General features: G+C 38.2%; 1 protein-coding gene across 1 annotated transcript; it reads right to left on the reverse strand.

The window, feature by feature from the left end:
- On the reverse strand, window positions 1-23763 carry CPO (carboxypeptidase O). The gene is made up of 9 exons (XM_029932942.1): window positions 23696-23763; window positions 14559-14658; window positions 12225-12326; window positions 10834-10938; window positions 9637-9747; window positions 8446-8536; window positions 6660-6862; window positions 1127-1211; window positions 1-263 (listed from the first exon to the last, which is right to left on the reverse strand). The coding sequence occupies exons 1-9, from the start codon at window positions 23761-23763 to the stop codon at window positions 1-3; spliced, it is 1128 nt and encodes a 375-aa protein (XP_029788802.1).
- Between the last annotated feature and the right edge of the window lie 599 nt (window positions 23764-24362).

Raw genomic sequence — 24362 nt, forward strand, 5'->3', positions numbered from 1 at the left:
TCAGAGACTAGACAGGAAGGAGACCAGCAGGCCCAACACCACAGCGGAAGATGCCGCCTTTCCAGCACTGTCCGCATGCCAGTATTTCTCATATACATCATCCAGGATGGAGAGCACAGCCGCCATGCTTTCCTCGCAGGTGGGCTGAATCTGAGTTTCTGGCAGAACAAATCCATATGTACCATTGTCCCTCAGCTCAAACGTGAATGAGAAGGGGATCCCAATGTCCCGAGCCCAGTCTCTTGAAGACCCTGATGTGTCATCTACAAATGGAAAATGAAGGCAAAGGTAGAAGTTATACTGTGAAAGCACATGTCTCCATGGCTATTCAGAGAAGAAAAGTTCAGTGCAGCAAAATGAGTAAACTTTTCCATATTAAGGATTCATGGATGGTTGTCTTCTCCCTCTCATGGATATGAAGCCCCTGCAGGGCAGAATTACATCTCATTTAACTTCTCTGTTTCCTCTTGCCCATCCCCCAGAGTACTTAGCATCATGCCTGGCACATAGCAGAGGATTAGTTAAAATTTCTTAGCTGAATCAAAAACTAGATGACCTAGTACTACATGGCAAGTGAACTGATGTATAAAGGAATTGAGTAAAATGAGCAACAGGGAAAATATGATGCCAGTGTTAACCAGGTGGTCCTCAGGTGTGTGGAGGAGGCGGTGGCTGAGGATGGGAGGAAGCAGTGCACTGTCCTTTTAACTAAATTCTTTTGTGTGTTGGATCCTTTCTCCAAGCCCCACCTGCTCTGCTTTCTCTGCCTGATAGGTCCTCTGGGAACTGAATCAACTGACCAAGGGTCCCTGGAAAATGTCCTTCCTGTTAACTCCTGTACCTTCTCACTTGCCAGCTCTTTTTAACAGAAGCCAGAGGGAGTTCTGGTATGAGCCAGTGTATTAGTTTTTTTTCTTTTAGCTCACACCTTCTCCTTAGAGAGCATAATTCTAGATTTGTTCAGACTCCCTTTCATCCTCAGTCATTTTGATTTGTACAACTTCCTGTTGACCTCTGGAGCTCTTCTGTCCTTCTCTTGCCCATCCCACTCCCCAAAGTCCACTGGCTTCTTTTGTGCCTTAGATACTATTGAAGAGGCAAAAAAAAAAAAAAAAAAGCTACTTACATAAAATATCTGCACTCGATCCAACTCTATAATTGGTTCCATGCTTTTCTTTCAATGCATTTGCTGCCTTCTGTCCAACTTGGATCTGTAGGTGGGAAATGCAGAGACAGATATCTGGTGTTAAAAATAAATCCAACAATCCAGAGGGTTTCGTATTTTGTACAAATCCTTCTCCAGAGTTCCAGACCATCTTCCTAACTTCCTATTGGGTTTTTATACCTAGGTAGACTATTGGTACTTCTGACTCAAAACACTCACACCCAATTCCATCATTTCCCCACTAATAAAGCTATTCTGGCTTCCATATTTCTGATGTCTCATGCTCCTGCAAACACATGTAAAATCCTGCAGTCGCCTTGGACTCTCCTTCTTTCAAATGGTTACCAAATTACATCTCTAGTGCCATCACCCTATTTCAGTCTCATTAGCTCTGAAATCAACTATTGTCATCTCGAGTAAGTTTCCCATCCTTTTACAAATCCTTACCCCAACCGATCTCCTCTGGCTTCCAGGTGAACTTCTATAGAGTGGAACTATGATCATGATCCTGCTCAAAAGCCCTACTCTTAGCTGCCCAATGAATTAAGCACAAACTTCTCAGTTTCATATTTGAGATTGTAGGCTTATAGAATTTCAGACCTGGAAGCTATACCCTTTCACACACCTACCACCCTGTTACCTGACCACATGGGAAATCCCTCAGAACTGGATGATTTCTAATGTTTCAACCTTGCTCTATGCAGACCTTTTCTGAGATCAGAGCCACCAACACTGAGAAATCAAGTGTATTGACTATGTTTATTAACCTTCTTTTTTTTATAGTTTAATGATGGTTTATTTTTATTTTTAATGTTTTTTAATTTTTTATTTTTTGAGAGAGTGAGACAGCATGAGCAGAGGAGGATAAGAGAGAGTGGGAGACACAGAATCTGAAGCAGGCTCCAGGCTCTGAGCTAGCTGTCAGCACAAAGCCTGACACGGGGCTCGAACCCTCAAACTGCGAGATCATGACCTGAGCTGAAGTTGGACGCTTAACCGACTAAGCCATCCAGACGCCATTGTTTATTAACTTTCTGATAAATCTCACATACCCTTTCAACAGTCTTCTCTAAGTATTCCACACCCCTGACTCCCTAATGTTTCCTCTTAGATTCTACACAAACACCACCCAAATCCTCTTGCTCCCTCCTTGCCTAGACTGGGTTCTGCCTTGGCTTTGTTTATCTCTTAGGGCAGCTGACTGCTCTTGCAGGTGCATCAGCTCCCCTGCCTTCTGATTAGTGATGAGTCTAACTTTAAATCTTGTCTTTTCCTTTTGTTCTTGCATTGTCCGGTTGAATCCTAATGTATGACAAGGGTGCCTGGGTAGAGTAGGGATAGGCATGGTGACCTTCAAAAGGAAGAGTAGAAAAGGTAGTAAGTGGTGGTGGGTCATACACAGCAGTTGTGAGCAGCATCCTTAGGGCATTTGGGACTTTCTGTGTGTGGTGAAGATAAAAGAAAAAATATTCAACTGAACAGAGATATTTAAGAATTTTGCCTCAGGGGCACCTGGGTGGCTCAGTTGGTTAAGCATCCGGCTTCAGCTCAAGTCATGATCACACGGTTCGAGCCCCAAGTTGGGCTCTGTACTGATAGCTAGTTCAGAGCCTGGACCCTGCTTTGGATTCTGTCTCCCTCTCTCTCTGACCCTCCCCTCCTCATGCTGTCTCTCTCTGTCTTTCAAAAATAAATTTAAAAAACATTAAAAAATTTTTAAATATTTTTGCCTCTTTATTTACTACTGAGAATTCTGTCTTGGGCCATTAACCTTCTCCCTCTCTTCATAAAAGAGATTCCAAGTCTGGCTTAGTTCCTGGTCTCACGCTACCCAGAATGAAAATGATGGGTAGGAAGGGCTAAAGAAGTACAAGAAATAAAGCTGGTTTTAATCATTAACACTGCAAAGGAGTATAAGAGCTGTTTGTAGGGGCGCCTGGGTGGCTCAGTCGGTTGAGCATCTGACTTCGGCTCAGGTCATGATCTCACAGTTCATGGGTTCAGGCCCCGGGTCAGGCTCTGTGCTGGCAGCTCAGAGCCTGGAGTCAGCTTCCAACTCTGTGTGTTCCTCTCTCTCTGCCCCTCCCCTACTCATGATCTGTCTCTCTCTGTCTCTCAAAAATAAATAAATATTAAAAAAAAAAAGAAGAGCTGTTTGTAGAAAGAAGAGAAAATGATAAGAAGAAAGTCAGGGGATTTCTGGAGAGAAAAATCCTGCTAAGGAAATAAAGATGAAGGGTGAAGAGAAAGAATCAGGGTAGTTGTTATCTGTAAGGGAACTGAACAGCCAGGAAAACAATTGCTATGATTTACCAACTACAGTTCCTTTTAAAGTTCTTTCAATAATTGCTTTTGCTTTTAACTATTTGTAATTCCTTTATGTTTCTGCATTTCTTTGAGTGGAACTACATGCTAACTGGTCCATGAGGGCCTTAACTTTTATTTGGGTTATATATGCACTCTGGAGTTTCCTTCCAAAAGCACTTGCCTTTTTGTTCTTCTGCAGTTCAACCCAGATGATTATTTCTTTCTTCTGATTGCCAGCCATTACATATTTTATCCTATGTAATTCCTTTCCCTCAAATCTTGGCTGTGAACTTCTTTTTTTCAATGATACCATTAGCAATTACAATGGGGAAGTGGATAGAAGTAGAAAAATAACATATATGAGAAGTATACAATGGTGGCCCTAGCTTATAGGCTTGGTCCTTTCCAAGAAGATAAAATAAAATCCAAAGATTCTGACTTCTATCTTTTGGGGTGGGACTCCTGATTATTTGTCCCTCTTCTTTTGACACTATACCACAAGGCCATAAAGAGCCAATTTCTCTGCTGTCTTCCTCTTAGCCTAAAGGAACTTTAGTCAAAATAATAAAAATCTCTGCCAGTAGTACATAGTCTACATTTCTAAAGACCTCAAGCCTCCTTAATAACTCCTCCACCGAGCCCAGAGAATTTCCTATAAGGGTATCTGTACAAGCAGACACACAAAAAGGTTGACAAAGGCCCTGGGGTATGTGTGGGAGCATGGAGCTTGGGATGGAATCTAGAAGTTGATAAGGAAAGGGTTCACATGAAAGAATGTCAGCATTTAAAACATTAGAATTTTTATAGCTATTCTAATTTCCAGAGCAATTTAGAACAGAGCTATATATAGTTATGTTTCCCTACATAGTGATGGCCAAGTTGTCTATCATGCAATATAATATTTATCATGATTTCTACAAATTTCTGATTTTGTAAATATATAGAGATTAATTGCTAGTCTCTGGTAGTTGTAAATAGTACCAAAAATGGAAATCTCCTTAAACAGTTGTTCTGATTCTGTGTCTTTGTGCACTCTATGAAAGCTTACCCTTAGGTTCTTAATACAAAACCACTACTAGCTACAAGGTTGACACAAGGTGGCAAAAATTTCACAGTATCTTTTTATTGAAAAGTCTTGGAGATGATGGTCTAGGCTAACTCTTTAGCTCCTGAGACTATAAGAGATACAAAATTGAAGCAACTTTTCTCAATTCATCGTCCCAGTTTCTGCATATAGTACTAAAGCATTCTCAGTAATTCCCACCTTGGAGTTAACGTCCAGTAGTGGTGATGTCTGTGTGATACATCGCCCTCTAGCCTGTGGCCAGAGGGCTCCAACCAGAGAGCCAACAACACAAGAACCTCTCACCTTCAAATACAAGCCTTGCAAAATGGTCATATAGTACCTGTTTACCTAAGCAAAGAAAGCAACAAAATTCCCTAAAATTATATCAGGAGTTACAGGCTGCTTTTTTATTTTTTGCTGGTGGAAGGCCTGTCTTTGGTGGTTCATTTGTGTTTGTCATAGATTGTTTTGATGTATACATCTACAAAAAATGCCACAAAAACTAGGAGATAAAGAGGGTTCTGGGCTTCTCATCTGAAAGCCCTGTTCCTACAGTTTACTTTATAAAAGAAATGAGATTTCTAGAGCTCAGGAATAGGAAGAAATAGGACACTGCAGTCTGAGCATCCTAGGAGCTCCTAGAAGTTGCAAGCCTTTTCAGAATAGGCAGGGAGTATGAAGTGACTAAATGAATGTAGCCCCTGGAGTCTGAGACGTGAGTTCCAGTCCAGGCTCTACCAATCACTGCCTGGTCCCCAGGCCTCTGTAATCTCAATAACAAACGTTGATAAGCATGTGGGGAAATCGGAACCTGTGTGCATGTTGGCCGGAATAGAAAACGGTGCAGTCCCTATGGAAAACAGTTATGATTGTTCCTCATAAAGTTAAAAAGAGAACTACCATTTGATTCATCAATTCCATGTCTGGATGTATACTGCAGAAATTCAAAGTAGGATCTCAAAGAGATCTCTGTATACCTATGTTCATAGAAGCATTATCTGTAATAGCCCAAAGGTAGAAGCAATTCAAATACGCACTGATGTATAAAGAAAATGTAATACATACATATAATGGAATATTATTAAACCTTAAAAAGGAAGGAGATGACACCACATGGATGAACCTTGAGGGCATATGCTAAGTGAAATGAGTCAGTCACAAAAAGAAAGATATTGTATGATTCTACTTGTATGAGGTTATCCAGAGCAGTCAAACTCCTAGAAAATGAAAGTAGAATGGTAGTCTACTGAGAGCTGTTTTTAATGGGTAGAGAGTGCCAATTATGCAAGACAAAAGATTTGGAGATTAGTTGCACGATAATTGAATATATGTAACCCTACTGAGCTGTCCATCTAAAAACGGTGAACTTTAGGTCATTCCAATTTTACCGTAATTAAACATTGAAAACAATAATGCTTTTAACAAGCTATCAAAAATTACAACAATTCTAAGTTTACTCTCCCCTTCCCTTGTGTTTATTGTCCTCGGGTTCCTGAAAGGGCAAAGAGACCTGTCCTTTGCAGCAGTCTTGCCTGGTGTTTAGGTAAAGAGAGCTTCGGAAGAGCCAGGTGAGACAAAGTGCACTTTCCCTGCGCTGGCCTGGGGCGCGTGGGCACTCTTCCTTACAAACATTCCTAGGCAAATACTAGAAGAAGAGTTTAGAAGAAAATAAAGCATTGTGTTTAGCAGAGAAGAGAGCAGATATTATTTAGCCATGTTATTTTAGATATGCCATATTCCACTAACAGCTGGCAAGTTCTTTAAAGCACGGTTCAAAAGCTATAATTGCTGAACGGAGCTTCAAGAGAATTTACAGAAATGAAAGCACATTCCTGCAGATTATTAACATAATCGTCTCATTTATATTATAGACGAATACCTAAGATGTCTCCCAACTTGACACTTTACGAAACAGGTAGTTAATTAATGCAGGTAAAGCAGCATTTAACCTGAAGCCTTCCCAGCAGGCGTCTGGCAAGGTGTAAAAGGCAGAAGAAAGAAAATAAGGGAGAGCAGGGAGAACAAAAGCAGGACTGGAGCCAAAGTCTTGAACATGGAAACCAAGGAAAGGAAGGCAGGGGTCCCTTGGAGGCTTTTGGAAAGACTGTTGCTGTGTCTTACCAGTTCCTCGTAGTTACTGGGCTTATTTTTAGTGTAGCCATACGGAGTGAGAATGAGCTGCCCATAAGAGTGCATGGTCAGGAAGCACATGATGTTCTCCTTCTTGCTCTCTATAAAGCTGGAAACAGCTTTTGTCTCTGGTTCCGATACTGGTCCTGTCCCACAGAATGTTATATCTTGGCAGTTTTTAGATGCGCCGACACCTGGAATGTACAGGAAACCACAAAAAGGTCAACATGACACCAGTTGAGAACTGACTGAGGACAAGGCATCACCCTTGCTCAGGGCAACCTGTGGGGGAAATCAGGGCTTGTCCTGGCTTGTCTAAGTCAGTTCTGGTTACGTTAGTGAATGAGGAGGGTCACTCTAGGAGGAACTCAGAAAGGCAAGAGGACTGACTTTCAGACCTAGAGCCAAACTCCATGCTTACATGGCCTGCAAATGGAGATGCAAAATGAAATGGCATTTCAATAATCTTTTACTTGAACCTGCAGTGGTTCCTGAAACTGCTGCTCGGGGACCAGTTCCTGGGTTCCTAGGTCAGGCTCAGACATAGTCTTATTGGCCTAAGTCTCTTTTACTGACTTACTGATTTCCATCTCATGGGTGCTATTTTGCAAGGACACAGTAGTCTGTTCTCCTCACTGACAAGGACCACCAACTGAGTACCATGTACACAATGGGCACTGGGGTCAGCCCCTGCTATGTGGAAACTCATCAAATCCCCACTACAACTTACTGATTGTATGTTATGACACAGACCACATTTAGTTTAGCTTAATTAATTAATTAATTAATTTATTTTGAGACAGAGACAGCAGGGGAAGGGCAGAGAGAGAGAGAGAGAATCCCAAGCAGGTTCTACGCTTGGTGCAAAGCTCAACTTGGGGGTTTTGGATCTCAGGAACCATAAGATCATGATGACATGAGTCATAACCAAGAGTTGTATGCTTAACTAACTGAGCCACCCAGGTGCCCCCAGGCCACATTTTAAGTAAAAGAAAACTAAAACAGAAAGATGAAGTAATTTTTCCAAGACCACATGGCTATCAAGTCTGAATATTAACCCTTACCATCTGGTTTTCAACCAGACTGCTCTTAACTCTTTCTACCTCTTTATTTGCTTCTGATTCCTTGGGCATGTTGAGATTTAGGAACATAAAAATGCCTTAAGAAGAAGGAAATGCATTTCTTACTTACTTCTGCCTCCCTGCTATAAAAATAATCTGCACGGATAATTCTCTGATTTTTCCTTTTTTATGATGATTCATATATTTAAAAATAAGGTGTAGAGCACCTGGGTGGCTCAGTTGGTTAAGTGTCCAACTCTTGATTTTGGCTCAGGTCATGATCTCGTGGTTCATGGGATCAAGCCCAGCATTGGGCTCTGTGTTCACAGTGCATAGCCTATTTGAGATTCTCTCTCTCTCTCTCTCTCTCTCTCTCTCTCAAAATTAATAAATAAACTTTAAAAAAAGAATGGAAGTTTAAAAAAATAAAAATAAGTAAAAATAAGGTGATAGATTTCAAACATATTCACTTTGACCTATGTCTCCTTTGCCCTTGCTTAGCCAATCCCATTTGATGAGAACCCTTCACTTGAGTATTGCTGGTTCTGACTGTATAGGTATCATTCCTTAGAGCAGAAACCCTGGTCAAGAAGTCCAGAGAGTTGTGCAAAATTAGATATTTAGTTTTGCAAATTATATCTCTAGTAATTCACCTCGGTCCTAGCTTCTCTTCTCTGTGTTTTGTTCATCAGGTCATCTACTAAACATGTACTTACTACACCAGGATACATTGAAATTTCGATTGAGATCTGTCCCAAAACATGTGCCACCATTGTGTGACGAACGGGATTTCCTCCAAAACCGATCCTGTAACAGACAACGTAGAAAGGCTGCTGTTCTAAGGTCTCATAAATCACAGCGTTGGTGATGATTGGGTGGCCCTTGAACATAAAAAATATCCTTTAGGATTGTCTGGAAGAATTTGCCTTTAACATAATGAAGCTTGCACATGTAATTTTTAGTCTCACAGATGGGCCAGCAACCCCCAATAACAGGAACATCTGTACAATCCAAGCGTACCTACATGTAAACCATCAAATTGGAGGGAGTATGGCCTTTTCCTCATGAGCAGATTAGCAGTGCATGGTGAACGTGATCTGCTTAATCAGGGAAAGCTTCAGAGAGTCATTTTTTATGTCCAAGTGATACAGGATGAAAGGTAAATAGCTTGGCAGATGGGAAAAGGCTGTTCCAGGTGTAGCAGTGATGGACTCTGCACATTTCTGGAAGCAAAAGACAGATGAGTGGAGATGAAGATAAAGACACGTTTCTCCAGACAAGCTCAGAGGGAAGAATTTGATTCGCACCCAGGTCAAAAGGCTGTTGCAGAGAAAGGGGTCCCAGGAACAGCTTTTGGGGGTGCAAAGGGAGAAAGGGAGGAATGGATACTCTTTAGAAACAGGGCTTCTTGTTTGTGGAGTGATATGTTTTAGTAAAATGTTAAAGAGGAAGCTTTCCACTCACTAAAAACTATGAGATATTTGCTCTCTGTGTGAATGATCACGTTAAGATGAAAGTTGCGTTAGAATTTATATATCGTGTGCCCTTAATGCTTCAAAACTGGGTGGATACAAGGTAGCATAGGAATTTTATACTAATCTGGAAGGCAATCCCCAAACTTTAAGGAGGTGGAGTTGTAGGAAAGTGGGAATACATTAAAAACAAACAAACATAAAACCATGTGTTGGATTTCAACTCTAAAAAGGCCTCACTCAGCTCTCTCAATCCTAAACTTGATGTAGACTGTTGGCTTAACAATAATGAGCTGATTTTTATCCCAAATGAGGTTTCTTTCTTTACATGGCCACAAAACATTTCGGTTGCTACAATGACTAAAGTCAGAAAAATAAGCCTGAGTCAAGATCTAGTTCATGAACGCATTCCAGAACCAAATTCCACATACTCACAGTTGTCCAAGTGTAGATATAACCATCTATGTTCAGAACGGGAAGCACGTAAAAGTCCAGGTTTCTAAGGAACTTTTTTATCCTTGGGTTGTCTTTATAGTTTTGGAGAATCTGGAAATTTAAGAGAGAAACATTAGGAATGCTCCCGGGAAGAGATATTTTCTCTCAATTTTCCAGCAATTTCAACTTCCTTATAAGAGGTGATTGCTCAGGGAAACTCAACCCTTCTACCCTCCACCCTGCCTCAGTTGTCCTATTTGTTATCATAGTGGTTCTTAAGTTTTATTGTGCATTTGAATCACCTGGAGGGCTTGTTAAAATAGACTTCCGGCTCTCCTCCCTCACTTCCACCCCTCCCCCAATTCCCTAGGTCTAAGGTGGTAGGGGAAGAAAGCCCAAGAATTTGCATTTCTATCAAGTTCCCAGTTATATTGATGCTGTTGATATAGGAACCACACTTTGAAAACTAGTCTTTGTGGGTTTCTTTCTACTAGTTTCTGAAGACTTATAGGGTACAGCTAATATGTAACAATTCACTGAGCAAGGTAATTTCCACATGTTAAATCTCTCCATCCACACAACAGACCCCCCCTCAAGCAGCCACTCCATGCTCCTTCTGCAGGTGAAAAAGTAGAGATCTGAGTGTTAGAAAATTTGCCGGAGATTATTTGAAAAAGAAAGACAGCACCAGGCTTTACTCATCTCTGACTTCCAAGATGCATTGTCATACACATTTAGGTATGTTAAGCTTCCAGTAAAAATTATTTTGGATCCACTAAAAAGAGATCAGAATACCTAACTTAGTTTTCAGTAAAGCTACTTATACATTCCATTTCCCTTGGGGTGAAGGAGCAACTCATGCCTACATATGAAAGAAGCATGCTTTCTAAATAGCTAAGTTGTGACAGATATTTTGTTGGGTGGTTAACCATTTTAAGAAAGCTAAAAAGGGGCACCTCGGTGGTTCAGTCAGCTGAGCATCTGACTTCAGCTCAGGTCATGATCTCACAGTTTGTGAGTTTGAGCCCAGTGTCTGGCTCTGTGCTGACGGCTCAAAGCCTGGAACATGCTTCAGATTCTATGTCTCTCTCTCTCTCTCTCTCTCTCTCTCTGCCCTTTCTCCACTCACACTCTGTCTTTCTCTCTCAAAAATAAACATTGGGGAAAAAAAGGAAAAAGAAAGCTAAAGACACTTACTTCTTTCACAAACCATTGGCAAAAAGCTGGGGCAATCCATTCCCTGGCATGAATTCCACAGTCCATCCAAATGATCTTCTTGGGGTTGCTGGATGGTTGGCTGATCTGGAGGGACATTCATGCTCTGTTACCAAGCAATTGCTTATAATCGTAAGCCACTGTGCAAAGTTTTCAGGTTTTTAAAATTTCCCTACAGGTCCCTTTCTTCCTCAACTCTGTGGATCCAAGCATGAGGCAGGGATGATGGCAGAGGCATTTACCAATATGACCTTTTCCATGGCTGCTCTTGCTCTTCTGCCAGGCACCTTGGCTGCTATCTTTAGGAACATATGCTGCCTCCCCATGCCCCCCACCCAAAGCCTGGTCTTCCCTTCACCCCTATTTCCTGATTATAAATAAAGGCAGAAACCCCCAATCTACAAACCAGGAGACCAAATCTCTATAAACCTTATAAACCCTTATCACATAGGATTCACTCAGAGTGGTAAAATACCTACAAGAGGTAAGGTTCAGGTAGTTAAAAATGAATTTGTGTCTTCATTTAAACTTCTTGAAACTGTGAATGGATCCAAATACATAATCTCCTGCAATATTACTAAATTCATTAAATTTCCCTGTTTCTTAGAGACTCTTCCACTCTTGCTCAACCAAATCTTCTTTCCTTCCTCCCTGTGCCATTCTTGTACATCAGTTCAGCCTTACTCCAGCAAGAAAGATCCACTCCTCTCTCAGAGGGATGGTGTGGGTAGAAATTAACCTGGAAAGTGTGGAGAAAAGGTTGTGAACACTCCCAAGTCTGTAACAGTCACGTCTGTTTTGAATGTAAGTAGCCTAGACTCTATTCATTGAAAGCTTTTGGAAGAGGTTGAAGAAGACTCTCCCTCTTTATCAATGAGAAATTTACAACTTGAGATAAATACAGGACTGGATTCATCGTATTCAAGAAATTTTTTCCCTTTAACCTCACCCATTTTCAAAACTGGCATATTTCCTAATCCACCCTTTACCTTAATTCTCTTTTATAATTAACATTTTTATGAGTACATGTATTTGATGATGTGTTTCTCTTTATTGTTTCCTTATTATATACCAATCCTATTCTTTAAAATGTGCCCCAGGCAGAAGATACTTAGATATCTTTTTGGCTGATTTATTTCAGAGTTTGCTGGCCTATTGAAAATCAGGTTGGTAGGTGCCCCATGTTTAACATATCAGCCAATCATTCACTCAACTCCTGAGTAAATTCTATTTTAGAGCCAATACAACTTTTTTTTTGGTAGTTATAGATAACTCTCAAATTTGGGAACGTGTTTGTAAATTCATATGTCTACAATAAGTGGTAATAGGGAAGTGAGGCAGTCATTAAGGTGATTCTCAGCCTTCTCACTCACCTTCAAATAATACATGGGCCGGGTCTCATAGGTCATTCCCAAGAAATGCTGTGTCACGACTTCTGAGTACTTCTCACTTATCTCTGTCATCCACTGGTAGATCTGAAACAGAAAGGACTGTGGATATCAATCCGAAAATCGTTTGCTTGCCTCTAATTAAGATAACTGCTTCTCTCATTAAGACACTGAACTCTGGACTATTTGCTCTATGTTACAGCAACTGTGTGCTAAACAAAGTACAAGACTAAACCAATGACTATCACTGACTGCCTCCCATTTTCTTTAAATATCCACTCTGCCACCCAATCTTAGAACACCCTATTGAACTTTACAAATTATTGAGAATTCAAAGTTTCAGTAATCCACTAATAACCCTTCAGAAACATCGTACAGGTGTGCCTGGGTGGCTCAGTCGGTTGAACATCCGACTTCTGTTCAGGTCATGATCTTGGGGTTCATGAGTTTGAGCCCCGCTTCAGGCTCTGTGCTGACAGCTCAAAGCCTGGAGCCTGCTTCGGATTCTGTGTCTCCCTCTCACTCTGCCCCTCGCCCGCTCACACTCTGTCTTTCGATCTCTCTCAAAGAGGAATAAACATTAAAAAAAAAAAAGATTTAAAGAAATATCATATAATAACACATCCTTCAAGTCATCACATCCTTCTAGACTTCCATGTGGCACCCAGTTGTGCCAGAAGTTTCTGGTCAGGCATTTTGGAGCCCAAAAATATCCTTTGCTAATGCCCATGGATCGTAGATTAGAGAGGAGCTGGATATGCCCTTTACAGAACAAGTCAATAGAAGTTCCTGAATCAATCCCAAATTAATCATTTTGATTCATTTGAGGAGACCTGAATGGATATTGATTTAACTAGAAGTCTTATACCATGCTTGGAAAACAAGGTCTTACACCTTCACCTGTAAGACAGTAATATGGGATTCTATAATGGTGAACGGAATAAGAGAATTCATAAACATAAAATATATTAGGATAGTAATCATCCTATTGAGTGTGGGGCAGTCCCCCACTCAATAACTGTATAGTTGAAACATCTCTATTATAAGAGTTATGGTAAATAACCATAAATAATTGGGGATAATAGATATTCTTTTGAAGATTTTTGTATCTCAATTGACAATCATCTTAGCATGAAACATCTGTAGATAAAATGCATTATAACAGTACTAATATGTCAGTGGAGTTTTTTCAATTCAGTTCTGCTAACTAAGAAATCAGCTTATCACATAGGTATTTTGCATGCTTCCTGATGGCACGGAGTCAGATCAAGGTGTCTGAAGCTGTGGGGGGCTCAAATAGCAGTGCGGCATCGGCAATTGTTTCTTTATTGTTTCATCAGAAGTGCTGCAGTGTTTTCCATTTACTCTCACAGAAAAGCTGCAAGATGGGTACTGATTTCCTGTTTTGCAGATGAGGAAACCGAAGATCAAAGAGATTAAATGTTTTGGTCAAGGTCACAAAGTAAGTGGTCTGGTAAGGTGTGACCTCTCTTGATACCAGAGCATAATCTTTCCATGGGCCTTACTGGACCTCTTTCAAATTTTTAGAATCTTTACTACTTGAGGGTGATTGTTACAGAAGAATGTGTAAATGTTTCCTGCATTCTTTGAAAAAAATTCTGGAAAATGTTAATACAACCCCAAATGCTGAGAGAGTTAATGATAAAGCCTATGTGGAAAGCAACTTGTACATTCCTATAAAAATATTGATGTGCTTATCCTTTAACCCCCTGATTCTATTTCTAGAAATTTAGACTTCAAAAAAAGCTTTGCATAAAGTCACATAGAAATATGTATATATATATGTATATATATATAATAGCCAATTTTTTCCTGTGTCCAGTTTCAAAAACTACATCTTAATAGCGATACAAATATGTCTTTAAAAATGTTTTCCCCTCTCAAGAACCAGTGCCTGCACCCCTTGCATCAGACAAGAAATATCACATTTTCAGCTAAATATAATTCAGTCAGAAGGCTTCTCCACTCCATGGCCCACACCCATATGCACACTGGCCTTTCCCTGCTTAAACTGGCTAAGAACTCGACGAACAAGAGTGAGAGCTGTCCGTGTTCACAGGAGCAAAATTGGTCAGAAGGCTCTTTCTCTCCTTTTCCTTTCTGTTGTGGATTTGCCTTTTTATTTCATGTGACAGGATTTATAACTTTGATTGTGGTCATCAAGAGGTGATTTTCCTCAAACCCTTGAACTCGGTGAACAGGCACATCTCAACCTCTCGTGTTGAGCCTCTCTAGTCTATGGAGAGTAACCGTGAACCATCCCTCACCCATCCTAAAGCAGGCTGTGGTCTTGCTTACCTCTCCCATGGGGTGATATGTGGTGTAGGAATAGGCGTCTAGGCCCCTCCTCTGGCTCACTGTCTCGTCCACAACCTCTTGTCTGTGTTGTGCTAGGGATCTGCGGAAGAAAGCCAGGCTGAAAGCAAGGAAGAAACCTGGATACCGTGAGGAGTGGAAAGCTGATAAAAAGGACAGGATTTGGAGGAGAAAAGTCAGTGTTTGAGTCTTCTCACTGTGCCCTACTGACTTTGAGAACTTGGGCAACAATGAATCTCTCCAGGCTGTAGCTTCTTCATCAGCTGACTGAGGGGAGGACAGCCACTCCAATCTTGCAGGGAGGCTGAGATAATTCAGTAAGATGGAGACGAACATGCTTGTAAATTTGTAGAAGAAATAATGGCTAAGATTTATTAAATAGAAACTTACTATGGGACACTCAAGCAACTTACATTTTTTTAATGTTTATTTATTTTTGAGAAAGAAACAGTATGAGCAGGGGAAAAGCAGAGAGAGAGAGACACAGAATCCGAAGTAGGCTCCAGGCTCTGAGCTGTCAGCACAGAGCCTGACACACACATGACTCGAACCCAGGACCGGTGAGATCATGACCTAAGTGGAAGTCAGACACTCCACTGGCTGAGCCACCCAGGTGCCCCATGATCAATTTAAATCTCATTCGCTTCTTTTGAAAACTCTAAGGTAAGTATTCTTAGTATCCCCATTTCAGAGATGAAAAAAATTTAGTCACAGGGAAAGTGTTATTGGGATTGATAACGGACAGCCTGATAGAAGAGCCTACGCTATTTTCTAAATTATTTTAAAAATGATTTTGAAGTATGATTAACATACAGTGTTATATTAGTTTCAGTTATACAATATAGTGATTCAACAATTCTATACCTTTTTCACTATTCATCATCTTAATCCCTTTATCTATTTCATCCATACCCCCATTCGCCTCCCCTCCGGCAACTATCAGTTTGTTCTTTGAGTAGTCTGGTTTTTTGTTTATTTATTTATCTCTTTTTTTCTTTGTTCATTTGATTTGTTTCTTAAATTCTACACATGACTGAAATCATGTGGTATTTGTCTTTCTCAGTCTGACTTATTTCATTTAGCATTATGCCCTTTAGGTTCATCCATGTTGCAAATGGTAAGCTCTCATTCTTTTCTTATGGCTGAGGAATACTCAATATATGTATTATAATAGGAAAAGATAGGGTAAAATAGGCAGAGAGGAAAGGATTAGGACCTGAGGTCCCAGGGTGGGGAAAACCACAAATTTTGGAAGAATGCCGGGGAGTATCTGACCACAGTAAACCCCCTCAGGCTTAAGGTTCCTCCTAAGAATGTAAGAGACCCCACCCACCCCCTCAGATTTCTCTCAGGAATTTGCGGGAAGAGAGTTTATTAATTCCAGGAGGGCTTTTTTGTCAGGTCTTTCAGATTCTCTACGTAGATGATCATGTCATCTGTGCACATAGACAGTTTTATTTCTTCCTTCCCAATCTGTATACCTACTATCTCCGTTACTTGTCTGATGGTTTTAGCTAAACCTTCCAGTGCAATGTTCAAAAGTAGTTGTGAGAGTGGACATCCTTGCCTTGTTTCTAATCTTAGAAGGAATGTTTCTAGTTTTTCATCATTAAGTATGATGTTAGCTGTAGATTTTGTATAGCTACTCTTTATGATGTACAGGAAGTTCCCTTCTATTCCTAATTTACTGAGTTTTTATCATGAATGGGTGGTGGTGGTTGTCAAATGCTTTTTCTGTATCTCTTGATTCTCTATCATGTGATTTTTTTATTTTTTGCCTATTGATGTGATGGATTACATTAATTGATTATCAAACATTAAACCAGCTCTACACCCTTATGATGTATTTCAGTTGGTGGTTGTGGTGTATACTTATTTTTATATATTGTTGGATTCAGTAGGATTCAGATATTGGTCTGTAGTTTTGTTTCATTTTTTTCAAAATGCTTTTTTTCAGATTTTAGTTATTAGGGTAATGTGGATCTCATCGAGTAAGTCAGGAAGTAATCTCTCTGTTTACATCTTGTGATAGAGATTGTACAGAATTGGTAAAATTTCTTCTTTAAATGTTTGGTAGAATTCATCAAAGGCTCCATTTGGGCCTGATGCTTTTTGTTTGGGAAGGTTATTAATTATTAATTCTATTTCTTTAATAAATATAGGCCTATTCAGATTATCTATATATTCTTTATCTTTTAATAAACAGTTTAATACAACTATTGAGTTCCTCTCCTCTATGCCAGACATTGTGCAAGCATTGAAGAGAACAAATTCATGCACATTATATAATTTATTCTCATTACAACCTGTGAAGTGTTATCATCCATGTTTTATAAATAAAAAAACTGAGGCCAAGAGAAATTAAGGAACTTGCAAACAGTCACAGAGCTAGTAAGTTGTACAGCTAGAATCCTATCTCTAAGCCATGCAACTGTTTGATGAATGTTTTAGTTTCCTGGCTAAAAAGCGTTTTTAAGCAATAGGATTATATTTTCATTATGGGCACATACTAACTGATAATTCATTTACCCAACAAGTAGGTATAGAGTGATTACTGTGTTAATAGCACTAGGATGTGAGCCTTTGGAGAAGCTGAGCTGTGAATTTTTGGATAGCGACCTTGCGTTGCAAGGGTATGTGCCAGAGATGGAATTAGTTACTGTTTCAATGACTTTTATCTATTTTCTCATTTTTTTCCTCTCTGAACATTTGTGGTATTATATTTGCCTTTTCCCTAAACATTCATTTCCTTATCTGTAGAATGGGAATAACCATACTTTCCCAAAAGATTCTTATAAAGACTAGATTAATTAATCCATGTGACAGTAAGCATAATTCTGACAACTAGTTAATCCCTAATCAGTGTTAAGACACTAGTAGTTCCAAACAAAGCAAAGCCAAATGTTATTTAGCTGCAATAGCTTTAAAAATAAAAATTGTATGAAGAATAATTTAGCCACCTAACTGGTATCGTCTTCACACAATACTAAGCAACAAAATATTTGGATAGAATTAATTAAAACTCAACTTCCATTCATAGCTATAGAACTCCAGTAACTGAGGTGACTAAATTTTTAATTTTTCAATCTGGTTCATTTAGCACCATGCACCATAATTACCCACTGTAATAGAAATCAATCTCTCTAGACTATTGAATGCTGAGAATGAACTGAGGGTTGAAGGGGAAGGGGGAGGGGGGGGAAAGAGGTGGTGGTGATGGTGGAGGGCACTTAAGGGGAAGAGCACTGGGTGTTGTATGGAAAACAATTTGACAATAAAATATTGAAAAAAATGAAAAAAAAAAAAACAAATAAAAGATCTATCCATAAAAAAAAAAATCAATCTCTCTAACACAATTCCATGGCTTTTCACTTGGGACTACATTTATTATTTTTAATTGTTACTAATATTTAAATATTTATAAGAATAGCTGATATTAATAAAAATTAGTATTCTGAATTTAATAAGTGTAAGTTCTTTATCCTCAAAATTATAAATGCTTTATTAGTTTATTGAATGAATTTTACCTTATTTACTCTGTCCAAATGAAAATCTCATGAGAAAGGATTGTCTAAATAATCAGTTAAAGTAATGAAAATGAATTTTAGGAGATTAAGAGAAATGTTATTAAAATTATAATAGTTGAGAAGCAGTATGTTTCTACATGTTATTCAGCGATTTGTTTCTAATATTTATCATTCCTTTGATTTTTTTTTTTTTAGTCAGCAAAAGTGCTTCATTCAGGGTGAGGAATCCTAATATAAAATACATATACTGGTGCAAGCAATATGTTGATGCTGATCGACAAAACATATTATCATCTTATAAAGAAAATATGTACAAACCGGGTGTGTTTAATAAAAATTCAGTCTACACATAAATGTTCAAGAGCACATTTCATGTCTTTATCAAATAAACAGAAAACATCTATATATTATGATACCAATGCTTTATTGAGCACTATATGCTAGGCACTGATAAAAGCATTTATTTAATTCATTCAGCAGCCCAAGGGGTGGGTGCTTTTGGTACTGTGTGCAAAATTAGTAATAGATAATAATAAGAGAAAGTAGATTTCTTTTTTACAGACCTTAAAAGCTACTTAAGAGAATGACATACTCAGCCATTAAATAGGCATAAAGTGTGAAAAGGAAAGCACTTTTAATTGACTACCAGTTAAATGGTACACTAAGTGTATTGGGGACAAAGGAGGGAGAATTCTTAACCCGAGCATAGCCAGTAATAACAACCAACTCTGTGCTAGCAATTATGCATGCCAGCACTGTTCAAAAAACTTGACATATATATATGCTTATTTAATCCTGACAAAAATCCTTAAGGTAAATACTATTATTCCAGGTTGTTGTTTTATTCCAAAGATGTTGTTACAAAGGTAAATTATGCATTTATTATACCGCAGAGAATCAGCATAAAATATTTATTCGTCCACTTAAAACTTTATCTAGCTCTGATTTGGACTATGAAGAGAGCAAAATAAGTACCAGCATTATAATGTCACTAGAAAACAACTTTAGTGCTTTTCCTGGAAGGAGGGAAAGAAGAAATGAAGCAAAGTAGGATATTTTTTCAGCCTTCTCTTCATTCTTCCTCGCACTGGCTGCCCTGCCTGTCCAGTCGGGCCCAGAAATGAGATCATCAGAGAGGCTTTCACAACACTGTTTGGGACAGAGATGGTGGCTATTCAGAGAGACTCTTTTCCATCCTTCATATAGTTCAGCAAATGGATGGCTGCTTATTGGTCATAGTTATCTACTCAGTGGGGTCGGAAAGTGAGGACGCAAAAAGCAGGGCTGGTCCTGGTGAATTCCTGTTTCAGTTGGGTTGGTGTTCCCTGGCAATTCCACAACAGAGAAGGGAAGAAACTAAAGGAAACTGGACACCAGAGAGAACCGATATTTGGCTTTCCCCCAGCTAATGTCTGCCAGATGTGTGAGAGCAATGCCTACTAAGCCCAACATTGAATGACTGTGTCCGTGTAATATGCAAAAAAAAGAAAAAAGGAAAAAAAAAGAACCATATGGAATCTGAATGAAAACATCCGATATTAGGAGTGCTTATCATTTTTACATGAGATTAAACACAATGCCTAAATCTCAGAAACCCAAATACTTAGTTCGAGCAATGTTTAAACCACATACTTAGAAAAAGCAATTTGTTTCTAGGCAATTTCTTGGGTGATGCATAATGCATGCAGAGAGAGAAGAAAAGCTGGCTAATCTCCCAAATTATCACCAGTCTCATCTCACCGATCAAATGAAAAGATTATTGTACTTTGTGTATTCTTTTTGAATAGGAATTCATAAAATGTTTAACAGATAAAATGATCCTTTTGGGTACATTATTAATAAATACTGTGGATCAAAGATTGTCTAGTGGAATTTTGACTGGAATGTATAAAGAGGCAAAAATCTAATGAACACTGAGGCAAATTTTGTATTTTCAATACTTAGTAAGCATACAGTTACATGAATATTTCATGACAGCAATGGATTTTCAAACTTTTTTTCGCTTCTTATAAAATTAGCATACACTTGCCATAGAAAATTTAGAAAGTATGGAGAAGAGAAAAATAGGAAATAAAAAAGAAGAAATAATCCTTAATAATCCCACCTCCCTGAGTCTATTGTTGATATTCTGGCATATTTCTTTTTTAATTTTTTAAATCTTTATTTATTTTAGAGAGAGAGAGATAGACAGAATGCGAGTGGGGTGAGGAACAGAGAATCCAAAGCAGGCTCCAGGCTCTGAGCTGTCAACACAGAGCCCAAAGCAGGCCTCAAACTCACGAACTGCAAGATCATGACCTGGGCTGAAGTCAGATGCTTAACCAACTGAGCCACCTAGGTGCCCCAATATTTTGGCATATTTCTTATCTGTATTTTATTTGTGCACATTTTTTTTTCTTAAACACAGTGCAGATTATATCTACATAAAATTCTATTTTTCTTCTTTGTATTGCATATTCTACCAGAATCATTTCCTGAAACCAATGAAAACTTTTAATAAACATTATTTTTAATGACTGCATAATATTTGACCATAGGTATATATTATCTAGCACTTATTTAAACATTGTCATCATGCTGGATATTAAATCTATTTCTCTTTTTGGTGTTTGGCTATTGTAAATAATTCTGGAGTCAATAACTTTTTGCATAAATCTTTGTGCTTTTTTCTGATTATTTCCTTAAGCTACATCCCAGGAAGAAGAATTAGTAGGTCAAAAGGATGAGTATTTTCAAGCATTTAGTTCACATTGCTAAATCTCAAATGATTTTACAGATTGACACTTTTATTGGCAGTATGCAGTATATAGGAGTTCATGTCCCTAAATGCTCAAAAGAAAGATTACAAAGCTTGTAATCTTTGTTAATTGTAAGTTTCCTAGACTCTTATTACATCATATAATGAACAGAGTATCAAAAATGGCAGATAATCTATGTTTTCAGTTGGTAAAAGTCATATAAAAACGAACATTATTTTATTTTAGTAAATAATAATGAAGATGCAACCAGCCAATAAGGGCAAAGACTAGCAGGTGTAAAATTCTCCTTAAGTGTAGGCATAGCTGCACTTGAGTTACCGATGGAAGCCATCTCATCCGAGTCCCATTGCCTGAGCCAAATCATTCCCCTAATTTAACCTGGGCTTTATAAAAGTGTTATGCATTGTCATTGAAGAATATTCACAAAATGAATAGTCAAAGGTAAAGAGGGAAAAATCACCAACCAAAGATAACAATGACCATATTCATATATATTTTTTCTTTTTTTTCTAAGTATTTTATTACCTTTTCTATTTTACCTCTTGCTTTTGGCATAAAACATGCCTTTTCTCATTCTATTAGAAGATTTTTCATAATCATTATTCTTATGGATAATATTCCATTGTCATAGATCATATACCAATATTTATATATGGGACATTGGGTTTTCCAAATATTATAATATTTTATACAATATTTATATTATTAATAAAGCTACATATCAGTGCATAAAACTCTTTCTGTACTTGGCTTATTTTCTCAATGTAAGTTTTCAGAGACAGAGCTACTACCTCAAACAATGTGTAAGTTTTAAGGCTTTTAATATTTTTAAGCAAGTTCATTTTTTCCCAAAGTCCCAAAATTTATTTAAGTCTTTGTCTCTAATTTATGAAGGAAGAATCTTAGATGGTAAGATAAATGCAGCATATATATATGAATCCAAGTAAACTGATAGAAAACATGAGATGGCAATGTTCAAAGAGGTTTTGGCACTGGAGAGATCCTGGACTCTATCTATCTGAAATAAGACTGTCTATCAAGCTAAGAGATAAGCTGAGATTGCACTGTTCATCTGGGGCAAAAATCAGAGTGGATTTCTCTGTTCTATGAGAGTGAGTTTGTTGCAAGATTCTTTTAACCATGAAGCAAAAAGAAAAATATTATCTATAACCACACATGCTTGATGAGATATGTCAAAATGAGCAGGATGAACCATGTGCGAACAAAGAAAAATATATACTTTACATAAAAACTGTACCCCCCCCACACACATACAACACATAGAGTTTGATATACCTTATATATTTTTTAATGTTATGATTCATTACGAAGAGGGAAAGAACACAAATATAAGCAAATGATATGAATAGGCAATTTATAAACTAAAAAAATGAGTAATAAGACAATATGTATAACTTTATTAGAAATCAACAAGGCACAAAATAAGTCAACTGAATATTTGCACATGTGTGGGGAAGAAGCTTAGGAATTTCCTGAGCCAGTACTGATGGGCGAACAAGGCACAAAGAATTAAAGAGCCATAGGATGAACACACCCACGTTTGGGTAAACAAGATTAGGTAAATAAGGTTAGGCAAAGGCCCCCAGGATAGGACAAAGGTATAGGACAATAGCAGAAAGCTGCTTTTGTGGGAAGGAAGGACCAAAATTGGTAAACAGGTAAATAGGGCTATAGATAGCAGCAGTTAGAAGTTGCTTAGCAAAAGAAAGGTGCCTTGTTGACCCTGAGGTAGCATGCTCTGTCTTCCTTGCCCCCTAGACCAGTTTAGGTAAACAGAGGTGCTGTAAACAACCTTCCACCCAGCATCAGAATCTTGTTTTGTATTGACCCAAATCCCTAATGCGATATACCTCTAAAGCCCCCTTTTCCCCACTCCCATGAATTAATGTTCACGGTTTCAGTGTCTCTCTGTGCACGCCTATCATGCTTGTAAGCCTTCTGATCTTAATAAAAATGAAGTAAGGACCCTTATTCAAGGCTCTTGTCTCCTCCCAGACATTAGCTATTCTCACATTTTCAACCCTGCATCCCACTCTCTTGCTGGACAAGAGAGAACTCCAGACCCAGAGTCTATGACACACGTGTAAACTGATGCAACTTTTCTATTTGGCAATAGTAGTATGATTCTTACATTATCCTCGGTTTCTAAATGAGGAATTCCACTTCTAACTTATATTAAGAAAATAATCAAAGACTAGCAAAAAAATTTTTATGTGGCTGGGTGCTCACCATGGCATTATTTGTAAAATAGACAAAGTAGAAATCAACCATATGCCCCATAGGGTACAAATGATGAAATATTATTAATGATTGTAATATGTTTTAAATGAGTTATGAATGTCATAGGAAATTCTCAATAATACAACTTAACTGAAAAATTCTGGCAATAGTACTGAATACACAATTATCTATCTTCTATCCAAAAGATTAATAGTAACTATATCTTGGTGAAATTTTAAACATTTTTAAACATTTTCTCAAATAATTAGAATATTATTTACCAATTATGAAACTGTAAATAAAAGATATAGAAATTCCATTATAATTTCCTTTTTTCAATCACACATGACATATCAATTGGTATTTAACATATGTTATGTTGGAAAATGTTTGTTAGATATTTATCTATTTATTCAAAGATTATTAGAGTAACACTGAATGATAAAACCCCCACAATCTTTATTATTCTTATTTCAGGGTGGTGCATATGGGTTGGAGGAAGGGAGAATCCAGCTATACTGATCTTGAAAAATCTTTCCATTTATACCATCTAAATCAAGATAGTCAGTTCCTCTTCCCACTTCCCACTCACCCATCATATCCCAGCACCTCAGGAACCAGGATCCCCAAGAGGTAAAGGGTCCCAAGCAGAGGCTTCATTCTTCTGCAGAAAGAACTAGATAATCCTGGGCTTCTGCAGGTCAATGGACCAAACACCTCTGAGAATGCATAAAGGCAGAGGTTCTTACAATCATGATAAGATAAGTCAGTTAATGGATGTCTCAGCAGAATTCAATGTGAGCAGTTGCTTTATTAACCCTATCATGTCCTCAAATATCTTTTTTTCTTAAATAGTGGAAAACACTACCATTTGGTTTTTCATTTCTTCTTGAAAACCAAATTCATACAAGCTCTTGACTCCACTAGATCTGGAAAGAAGTTAGTTCTCTTTGTGAAGTTCTCATTGCTAGGGGTCCCTTTCACCTGTACTTACTTGGAAACTGATTATTCCTGCTGTTCTCTCCACACAAGACTCTGGGCATAATGGGTTGTATGTTTTCTGCTTTGGGTATGGCGGGCATAGTTATTATCAGGATTTCCACTCCCCTCTTAAAGCTTTAATTTGGGTCAAATTCCTTCTATTGTTCCAAGAGATCACACTATCAGCTTCTTAAACAAATCCAGATTTCTCAGAATCTGAGCAGTGAAAACATTTTAAGTCTTTTCCCAAGTGAATTTTCCCACATACCCCTCTCACA

This window comes from Suricata suricatta, chromosome 3, assembly GCF_006229205.1.
Source record: "Suricata suricatta isolate VVHF042 chromosome 3, meerkat_22Aug2017_6uvM2_HiC, whole genome shotgun sequence".
Lineage (NCBI taxonomy): Eukaryota > Metazoa > Chordata > Mammalia > Carnivora > Herpestidae > Suricata > Suricata suricatta.

Bases quoted from the DNA above. Each gene is read 5' to 3' on its own strand.
- CPO (XM_029932942.1), bottom strand. From the start codon at position 23,763: ATGAAGCCTCTGCTTGGGACCCTTTACCTCTTGGGGATCCTGGTTCCT. The intron at 6,863-8,445 runs GTAAGTACATGT...TGTACATTCCAG, and splicing joins TTTCAATGTATCCTGGTGTA to GTGTCGGCGCATCTAAAAAC. The intron at 1,212-6,659 runs GTAAGACACAGC...TCCCACCTACAG, and splicing joins CCAGTAACTACGAGGAACTG to ATCCAAGTTGGACAGAAGGC.